Genomic DNA, 10729 nt, shown 5'->3' on the forward strand with positions numbered 1-10729 from the left:
TCTGTTTTGTGTCTCAGGTGGACAGCTCCGAATCACGTTTCACAGGGAACTGTCCAGTCCTGAAATAGAGCCGACATCCCCTCGTCCAGATCCGCTCTCCTGCCGAAAGGTAAACCAAATATCTCGCCGCCGCCTGCATCTAACCGGCGCGGTGTCCAGCAGCCAGCCGTCAGCACCGATCCGCAGTCCGATCACCGGAACCCCGCCAGCCCTCCACCTGTCAGCAGTCTCAGGAGCAACAGCCGCCTGCCCCGCTGCTCTCACCAGCAGCCTCCGGCCCCAGAGCCCCGCAGTGTCCGCTCACTCTTCCCGGCGGTTCGTCTTCCACAATTAATTCTTTCTCCCTCTGTTCCAGAACCTTAGTGTGTCCCTGCCTGTTCGCCGGGTCCAAAGGCCCTCCCGCGATCGTTTTCTGTTTAATTTAATAAACTTTATATACCGTCCTTCTGCCTGCTGTGTATTCTGCATGTGGGTCAAAAGACTAGGAACCATGACAAAGTCTTTCTCCTTTTCTTTCTCTCTTCTACTTTCTTATTGTAGTGTCCATATAACACGAAATACTCCCTGCATAGATTAGAATAAAGCCATTTACATGTATAAATAAAGCGGAGCAATATGGCGAAAGCGGTACGGCTCTACTTGTGAAAGCAAAATCTGTTGTGCTGTTTTTTGGCATTAAGACAATTGTTAATGGCAGACAGGACACTATAAAACGCTGCACTAGTGACGGCGAGGACAGGCGTTCCTGTAGACTACGAATGTATGACTCAGTGAGCCGCCCCTGTCTAATTGTGATTGGCTGGCAAATTGCCTTCAGTTGTTGATGTGATTGGTTTAATTGTATGATGGAAAAATCAAAGATATGAATAATAAGAAGTTGCGCCCCCCTCAGGTAATAAACAAAACCCAACTTTCAGTCCAGGGCGGGCACAGCCCCCGATGCCCATGCCACCGGCTCTGATGTTTAGATGTAACTTATCATTAGATATATTTGTTTATGCTGGAAACACTGAGCATTACATTTATATTAAACTGAATGACCTCATCCGTTCACAAAGTAGAAGCCTCGTGTCATCCTTCCTGTATCCTGATACACCATCTTGTTTGCTGGCCACACCTTGAATGATTAGCCCTAAACAATTACTACTAAACAATAAGTTATTCTTATGTTTAACCTTAACCAACTAAAGCATTGTTGGATATAGTCAACGTTTGGATTTAATGATGGGATGGTGTGAGTGATTGGATTCACCCATCCTAAAAAATTACCTGACACTGATTTTCTTGTAGGGGTATAATTTGTGCCAACCTCACTTTATTTTAACTATATCATATATGTAGGCTAAATTTATATTTTAAGTTAAAGTAAAGGTTCCATTATTTAAATAAAAAAAGGGCGTAGCCCTGACAGTGGGGGCAAATCCTAAAAAACATGCAAAGGAAGGAATGTGAGTGCAATGCAGCAAATTACACCTAAAATATATGAAAGCAACATTAGAGCTGGAAGACTCGAACTTTGATAGAGAATAAATTATTGCATTGTTGGTTCTTTTATTAATCTTATGGGTCTCTTACTACGGAGCAGTGCAACACTAACATTTCTGAGAACGAGACATACCGAGGCTTTGAAGGATTTTTTGCTTCCGTTTGCATAAAAACAAAGAGCAGTACAAAGAAAGTGTTCAGAACTCAGAGTCCCCTCGCTGTGTTATAAGAGCGATGTGCAGGCTGAATATATCCAGATATTGACAGCGGCAAAAGATGATGCTTGAAAATATATGAATCCAGAAAGGATAAGACAATTAATCGTGGTCTGATCAGCCTCTTCTGACAGAGATGTTATAGAGTATTTGGGCTCCAGCCTCTAAAGGCTCCTCCAGAACAGGACAGGCCTTTTCAAACACTTCCTTGCACAGATCTCAGCTAAAAAGTAGGAAAACCTCAGAGTTTGCCCAAACAACTCTGCTACTGAGCAAGGTTGTTTCACAGAGTAATTGTAATAATGTGACTCAGGCTTCTGGGCTTTCTGAAATGGAAAAGCCAGGTTATGCAGGAATTTAGCCCAGAAATTACACTGGATATCCACTAACTGAGCTTTCTTAACCGGGGGAGGAGGGAGTTACAAGAAATAATGAAAGCCCTGGGAATCCTGACAGAAAACAGAGCAGTCAAAACAACCTGAATGCAACTGAACACATTAAATTAAACCTATAAGACCATTTCAATTCCATATCTGCGTAACAATATCTTACTTAACCACTGCATCACATATCAGCACTGTTATGGTGGTACATTTATTATTTCAGCGTTAATCTCTCTATCCTATTGAGACGGATGAGAAATATGAGTTGGGCACGGCCGTGGTTTTCATGGTTTAACTTTGCAGATGGGCCGTTGGAGATCATCCTCCGCGCTCTTTGGTTGTTTTTAATGTAATAATAATAGTTAAATGTTGTTTTTAATATATGTCAGTATTTTTTCACAGGTATGTGTTAACAAAAGGCATGATTAGCGACATAATTAAATATACATTTTAAATTATGAAATATAAAAATGGCAGTGTCATGATAACACTGCAGCATGGGAGCCATGAAATAAACAGAGTGAAATAATTATATGCATTTTTTAATTTTATTTATTTTGTGAACCCATAGTGGGTCCAGACCTCCACTTTGGGAAACTCCTGCTGATTAAAATGCGATCATGCAAACCAGCTGAGTAATCAAATAACAACCGTGTGTTTCTCATTTCAAGCTGCGCTCCTTCATCCTGAACGATTTTCCTTGTTCTCGGTAATCTACGTTAAACTTTTTCTACTTCTTTGTGACTTGTAGAAAGAAGAGAACAATAATAATCATAGACATTAAAATCTTTTTAAAATCTTACCGGCGCGACCGTGTGCCTCACAGCTGCATCGTCCGTCATTTCCTCGGTGAAATGCGGAAACTACACCTGGACTGTGTAATCTCTGCAGCATCCACTAGGTGGCGGTATTGCACCAGCAAACCGAAGGACTGACTCACCTGGAATGTGAGTCCAGGTGAGTCCCCCCCCCCCCCTCCATTGATCAGTGGTGTTCAATAAAACTGTGGATGAAATTACTTTCATAGGGATGGAATGTTATTGTGATTTCCATGTGTTTTCATTTCTAGTATATTTTGTCAGATGGTTGTAGACTTGAATTAGTTATTTAAAGGACTAACTACCTTCCGGCTGGGTGTCCATGGTCTCAGCTGTGTTTTACTGGCGCCCAGAGTGCTTGGTGTGGTCCTGGATGTCCCTTCATCTTCATCACCTGTATTCAAGCATATTGTATAGCCAGACAAGCGGGGTTTAATAAGTGAAATGATCATGAATGTAGTTAAACTTCTTTAAGAAAAGAAGCTATTGCATTTTTGGTACATGCTAAAAATGTTCTATTGTACTTTAAAGTATAGATGTGGCTTGAATAAATACTATTAAAAATGATCTCACCTAAAGCAGGCTGTGTGTTGGCCTGTGTGGCACTGGTCCCTGGAGTACTACTGGATGTCCCTTCTTCTGCAGCTAGTAAACACAGAGTTCATCTATGCTGTTTGTTACACAATTGCATTTGGTCATTTCTATATTCCTACCACATAGTTGCATTGTACAAATACATTTTATCTGACCATGTAACTTGTAGATAAAATACAATTACTACCACCACCACTATTATTACTATTTGGCTGCTTGAAGGCTAAATAATACTACTGATTACAATAAGTAGTATTAATTTGATGAGATTATAAAAGTAATAATTGCTAATAATAATAATAATAACAATACAAATAACAGCAACAATAGTTGTGTACTTACAAAGTTCAGAGAGAGGCGAACATGAATGATCAGCAGGTGCTGGCCTCTGCAAATATTGTCTGAGTGCATCTGGCAAGAAAAACAAGAAAACATATACATTTTAGTATATTCCTGAACTGTGCAGAAGGGTGAACAGCACCACTATCACCATTGGTGCCACTAAACACTGAGCATGGAAACAAAGTCGGATATTTCAGGCAGTAAAAGCCCCGGTAAAACAGTGAAAAACCCATGAAAAACAGTCACTGACTCTCCTACTGACTTTAATTGGGACATTTTGGTACGAGTGGAAGGACAATAAACGTAGCGATTCACGTTTTGAAGGCTGGCCGCTGATAAAAGCACCTTGCTCTGAGAGGGGGGGCGGGGGAGGCGCAGTAAGAGCTGTGACGCACAGAGCCGCAGCGCAGGTAGTTAAAAAAATCAGAATAAATAATAACGAAACTTCTAAACAGACTAATTGGCGTTTTAGACTGTATCTGGTTAGCAGATCTGTTTTCTGATCCAGCGTTCAGCCATGACTGGTTCTGAATGTGAATAAGCTGAACCAGCACCGCAGAAGGCGGGTCTAGACTGAGCTCTGGATGGACAGAGCTGTGAACGGATCATACGGGTTTCATTATTTTTATGTTATTTTTTATTTTATTTGGTACAAACATTTACTCGCCATGTGGCAGCAAGCCCTCTGAAATTCACTCGCCAAACGGGAAATTTACTCGCATTTGGCGACTGGCGAGTGTTAATTTCGGACCCTGGTGAGCCCTAACGTAACGTGACCCCCCCCCCCCCCCCCCACAATTAGGAAATTATCAAATGATCGGCAATAATAATCATCAATTCAATGTAATAATGAGGTTGACAAGTAAACGTGTGGCTGTGGGGCGCCATAGGATGATCATATATTTAATAAACATGTTTTAATTCGCTCTTTTTTGTAATTCTATGAATAATGGGAAGTAAGCCTAAGGGCGACGCTAGAGGGCGCCCCCAACACATTTGTCACCCTAGGCAATGCAGTACCGCGCACGTGACGTCACCGTCTCAAGAGCAACGCCCCTTTTGCCGCTTAGGTAGGGCATACAGGTAGAGAAAGCACGGATAACCCAGCTATTACAAGCGCAACAGAACCAGCGATCTGACCGACTTTACAGCCGTTAAACTTTCCCAAGACGATGTCCCAGGCACACGGTTTACTGGTCGCACTGTCGAAGAACACACCAACGTTCAGCTCAAACGATGGCTTGAGGTTCGAGGGCTTAAAGAGACTGGAAAACTGGCCGAGTTGATGAACGGTAAGCTTTGTTTTTTTTTTTCTGCGCGGCGATCATGGCAGCGTCGGCCGTTTTTTTTTTGTTGTTGTTTGCAATCACCGTCCAGGAATGGGTATATGTTTAATGTTTGTCTCATTTGAAATGTTTTTGAGTAAGCTATCCTGGTAGCAGGCTATCATGTTAGCGCCTGCTACCATGATAGCATATATGCTGTCATGGTAGCAGGCGCTACTTTATTAACATGTCGGCCACCAAAATACTCTTACCTTGACTTGATGTCGCTGGAATTGGGTCAGGATGTTCTTCGGTTGGGCCCTTTCCTCCGACAAAATGCTTGCTACATATGTACTTGAATTTGGTAACTTTTTCCGGGTTGAACTGTTGTGTAGGCCGACCGCCCCGGTGTTCCAAGCGTACACATTTCTCCTTGGCACTCTTGAAGAAAACATCCTTCATATGCGGCCGATCAGCGTAACTTGAGTCGCTGTTGCACGTTCCATAGCAACAATGTTTAAAAATCATGGTCTTAGATTTGGAAAAAGCAGTCGTTTACCGAGTAAAACCTAGGCTAACGCACGTCTCTTTTACAGCGAAACAACGGCGGGTTTCAGGAGTTTGCCCCACTGCGTACCACGTGATGTGACGTCATCGTGACGTTGTGTTTCTAAAAATAGCTCGCGCGCGGTACCCCATTCAGCTCTTCTGCTACGTTGGGACAGCGGCAGGACCGGGTAATTAACTCTTGTTGCGCTTTTTTCCTCCATCATGGTACAATTAATATATATATACTATAGACAGTATATATTTTTTTTATTATACTCTTTGATTCGTGCCCTTCAAGATGAATTACCGTTTTTGATAAATAAGTTGCAGGATCGGCCAAACTCTGAATAAGAGTGCGACATATAGTCTGAAAAATACGGTCTTCCTAAAGAAGGAGCGGACAGGAGGAGTACTGACAGGACACGGGTAGAAGCTCTCCCCCGTCTTGCGTCCCTCGGCGTCCTCCAGCGCCACATACTGGCTGAGCCCGGTGTGGAAGCAGAAGGTGAGCGGCAGCGAACGCCTCATTCCCTTCCTGTGCTGGAAGCCCCCCGCCGCCGTCTCCACGTCCAGCAGCACTTCAGAGCGGTAGTGGTTGGAGAGAGACATGCTGCCCATCAGCCTGAGGACCCAGAGACACACGGTTAGACCGGGCCGGTCGATCCGGGGGGGGGGGTCGACACCGGCCGCGCACCCACCCTGGGATGACCAGCTTCTGGCCGTTGTGGATGCGGAAGGAGCAGCGGTAATCGTCTGGAAGTTTGCACCCGATCTGAGCCTCCACATCGTCCAGCTCCTGCTCGGTGGCGCCATCTGCAGGTCAAACAGAGAAGACGTCTTTGGCTAAAGCGACATCTGAAATCTGAATACAATGCAACCCAGAAATTACACTTTGAAAAACTTCTTAATAAAATCAAAGACGTCTTTGGCTAAAGCGACACGACAGCGCAGGACGGGTACGGAGTGAAGTTAGCTGGAAGAAAAGAACATGTTTTATAAATGGAAATCTGAACACAATGCAACCCAGAAATTACACTTTGAAAAACTTCTTAATAAAATCTTTGCTGTTTTCTCAGATTTCATTTTTTCAAAAATCTATTTTTACAGATTTTATATTTTAATTTCTCTTTTTCACATTGAGGTTTACAAATCTCATTCTTCTTAAGTTGCGTTTTACAGATCACATCTTGCTTGATGCGCACACTGACCACTAAAAACGTTGCTAACGACCAATAGGAATGGGTCTTTCTGCAGAGCAAAGCCCGCCCCCAGGGCAGCGAAAGTGATCTGTAACACGCAGTTTGAAAAGAACGCAATATGTAAAAGTCAGTAAAAATAATAATAATAATTTGAAAAAATTAACTTTGTAAAAATGGTTTTTGAAACAATAAAATTTGACAATGTAGAATCTGTAAAGCTTTGCTTGACAAACTAAAATTTGAAAATAAACCTAAATTGTTTTTAAACAATAAAATCTGAAAATATAAAATCTGTCAATCTTTGATTAAAAAAATGAAATGTGAAAAATTTAAATTTGTAAAAAATGTTAAGATAAATCTGTACAAAGAATTGAAACAGTAACATTTTCAAAAATAACATCTGTAAAAATAGTTTTTGAAACAATAAAATTTGAGAATACTAAATATGTAAAACTGCTTGAAAACAAATTTAAGTTTGAAAACAAATCTATAATTTTATCTTTAAAACATAATTTAAAAAAAATCCAATGTGAATTTTTTTTGACTATATAGAAACTGTAAAACTGCTTGAAAAACTAACATTTTATTGTTTTTAAACAATAAAATCTGAAAAACTTGGTTTGAAAAAATAAAATGAATAAAAAAAACGTTAACTTAAAAAAAATCTACATGAGAAAGAAGTTTCAAAGTAAAATTTCTGGATACATTTGTTTTTCCCATTTCCATTTACAAAACGTGTTCTTTGCCACCCATGGATGCGCTGCTGCCCAGATCAACAGCCCAACCAGGAGCTTTTCCTCCCTGTTTCCGTTACCTATGAGCGAAACGATCATCCGAGGACATCTCTGCTGCAGGAAGCCCTTCAGCTGCTCCCAGGCCTTCTTCAGCGCCGCGTAGTGCTGGATGTAGCGGCCCAGGTCAGAGTAGTAGTGTCCGAAGAGGCCGTACCAGGACAGGCCCCGCTGCGACCGGTCGGCGCTGCACACACCAACACACACACACACGGTCCGCCTCAGACTCCCGCCGGCTTAAAAACGCTGCAAAAGGATTTAAAGGGAGCTCACTCTGTCAGCAGCCAGTGTTTGCAGCAGTGTCGCTTCCACAGTGGGTTGTGCTTGCTCAGCTCGTTCAGCCTCTTGCTCACGTAGCTGCAGCTACACAGAAAATACACAAAAAAAGGCAGAAATACTAAAAATTTGATACGTAAACTACACAAAACCAACACTTCAGGTGCCTTTTATTATAAAACAACGACAGCTGGAATAAGCAGCATAACTTTATTACATCTAAGGGACAAAACAACACCACTGTGGGGGTCAGCGGTGTGGACTTTACATTTTATCATGATATATCATGATAACGATAAAAATGACGATAAAAGACTATTACCAGCTTCTTGTAATGTGGTTCATAAAGCTACATAAAGAAATTTGATTTTTTTTTAAATCACTAAACTGCACAAAGTAAGAACATTAAAATATATTTTTGTTAATAATGTGCCAAAAGAAGTGGAGAAAATGTCTAAAATAACAATCCTTACTAAACCGGCAGTTTTATTGGGGGGTTTCTGGCACTAATTGGATTTTATCGCTGCCAAGATAAACCTAAATTCTTATGATAAGGAACTTTTTTCCAATAACCATAAAACGATACAATAAAGGCTCTGCCCTATATCACTGTGTACTTTTAGCTACGTGATTTTATGTAGATCTTAGTTCTTTTATGACTTATTAGGTAAAATGAAGCAGGTAGGAAATGTTTTGACCATTCTGTCTGTATGATTTAAGCATGTCACTGTAACGAGGTTCAAGTGACATATGCTAATAGGCGCTATATAAATAAAGATGAACTAAATTGAGGTTAACTGGATTATTATTTGTGAGGCAGAGACAGTTTAAAGATGTGTTTTTTTCCTGATGAGTCTGTGTTTAATCTGTTAAATAAAACAGCAGCTTCATTCCAACATGGAGATACTCCTGCAGCAGGAAGTGTTATTATTGCTCTGATTAATATTTACTGACTCAAACTCCAATAAATGATCACAATCAGTCGCATTTCTAACGCATTAAAGCCAGGAACATTATTTATTTGGTCACGTTAGATATTCCAACATATCTCTGGTGTGTTTTATTCCTTCGTTTAGCTCAGATCAGGTCACTAATAGACGTAAACAAACTGCAGCTGTTAGCATGAAGCTAACTGTAAACAAGATCTTTATCTTCCTTTTTGACGTAATCTTATCACCTCAGTGTCACATGAGCTGCTCGGTTTTCATCTTTAATTTGTAACTATTGGCTGTGAGCCGCTGACATTCCTGTTTAGGCTCATATTTGAGCAGAAAAACAGAAGCAAAACCAGCTTTTACGTGTCGGGCTAACGAGCCGCGGGTTAGCCGCTAGAACCCGGCGGTCCGGCGGGTTTCCGGAAGCAATGGCTGCCTCCTGCTCGGTGTCCGCGTGCCGTCCGGTACCTACCGGAGCAGGTCTCTGAAGCTCAGGTAGGACAGGACGTGGAGCAGCGGGTCTGAGGGCAGCAGGTCCAGCTGGAGCTCCGAGGCGGCTGCCATCGTTAGCGCTGGTTCTGCCTGGACGCGGCGCCGCTGCAGCGCCCCCTGCCGGCGGGGAGCTGCAGCTTTCTACCACCGCGTTAAGACCGCTGGGAGGGCTGTGACGTCATTGATCTACTTTTTATTAACCTAATTATTATCAGGATCATTTTATGTAATCTTTTGCTACTGTTGGCCAAGTTTTATGTCCACAGACGTAAGACGGTTATGATTAAACCCTCATGTGTCTCTTTTTTAAAGGAAGCGACAACTTACTTTCCCTCCAGTAACGAAAAAGTTATTAAATCTTTATCTTTATGTTCTAAATTCAAAATATTTATATTGTCTCAATGGCTGCTGTTATGTGTACCTTTACTTTATTGCTATTGCTATTATTTTTTATTTTTTTGTTCAAACCCCTAGCAATTGTTCACTGTTCATTGTATTTATTTACATTTGATTTTATACTAGTTCTCTTTTTATGTTATAAAGAATATTCCAATAATATTATTTAAAAAAACGGAGTCAGGATCATTATCTGGAGCAGAGGTGTGCAAAGTGCGGCCCTTGCTGAAGCTTTTTGGGCCCGTAACCTTATTCTGGCAAATGGAGTAGCAGCAGATGGACTTTATTTATAATTGTGTAAATACAACATGTTGTATTTTCAGTTTCCTTAAATAAAACAAGTTGAAGCAGTGAAATTTATATCTTCTGGGAGGAATATTTCTCAGCAGAATAGAAATCATTTCCAGACTCGTCTGTCCTGTATTAGTTATACCCATCAGCAGTCAAATCTATTAATCAAATAAATTTTGACTTTATGTGGAAGCAAAATAAACCAATCAATAAATAAATGAAGAAATACTTTTAAAAAAGTCATAAATGTGTGGTTCAACAGAAAAAAGATTAGTAAAAAGTTCAATAGAATAACAGTTTTGTTTCCTTTTGCATTCTATCCATGTACGTTAATATCACAGTCATTAAATCCTCCCAACCAATCACAACGCAGACACAGGAGAGTCCAGAGAACATTTTATCACTATTATTATTATTTATTTATTTTTTGGTATAAAGATGGTTAAATAAATGGTTGAGTGTTCATTCAGTGTTGTTTAACTGAAAATAGATAATTAAGTTTCAGCCTAAAATGGCTTAATTTAAATCCCATATTAAACAGGTTTCCAGAGTTTCCTTTTTTCACCTCCGGAATATCGCCAGAATTAGAAACATTCTGTCCAGGAGTGATGCTGAAAAACTGGTCCATGCATTTGTTACTTCAAGGCTGGACTATTGTAATTCTTTACTATCAGGAATTCCACAAAATGCAGTTCAAA

At 40.8% G+C, this 10729-nt stretch overlaps 1 protein-coding gene across 1 annotated transcript; it reads right to left on the minus strand.

Moving 5' to 3' along the window:
• Nucleotides 1–3206: 3206 nt before the first annotated feature.
• Nucleotides 3207–9471, minus strand: LOC118557944 (F-box only protein 3-like). Its single transcript, XM_036128456.1, has 8 exons — nucleotides 9325–9471; nucleotides 7915–8004; nucleotides 7665–7828; nucleotides 6350–6464; nucleotides 6069–6273; nucleotides 3838–3906; nucleotides 3475–3546; nucleotides 3207–3295 (listed from the first exon to the last, which is right to left on the minus strand). The coding sequence occupies exons 1-7, from the start codon at nucleotides 9414–9416 to the stop codon at nucleotides 3475–3477; spliced, it is 807 nt and encodes a 268-aa protein (XP_035984349.1). The 5' UTR covers nucleotides 9417–9471; the 3' UTR covers nucleotides 3207–3295.
• Nucleotides 9472–10729: the final 1258 nt, after the last annotated feature.

Source organism: Fundulus heteroclitus, chromosome 24, assembly GCF_011125445.2.
Source record: "Fundulus heteroclitus isolate FHET01 chromosome 24, MU-UCD_Fhet_4.1, whole genome shotgun sequence".
In the NCBI taxonomy this organism is placed as follows: domain Eukaryota; kingdom Metazoa; phylum Chordata; class Actinopteri; order Cyprinodontiformes; family Fundulidae; genus Fundulus; species Fundulus heteroclitus.

Excerpts from the sequence above, each read along its gene's own strand:
- LOC118557944 (XM_036128456.1), bottom strand. The coding sequence starts at position 9,416 with ATGGCAGCCGCCTCGGAGCTCCAGCTGGACCTGCTGCCCTCAGACCCG. Across the intron at positions 6,274-6,349 it reads CAGAAGCTGGTCATCCCAGG|GCTGATGGGCAGCATGTCTC; the intron begins GTGGGTGCGCGG and ends CTGGGTCCTCAG. Across the intron at positions 3,907-6,068 it reads AGAGCTTCTACCCGTGTCCT|ATGCACTCAGACAATATTTG; the intron begins GTCAGTACTCCT and ends TTTTCTTGCCAG.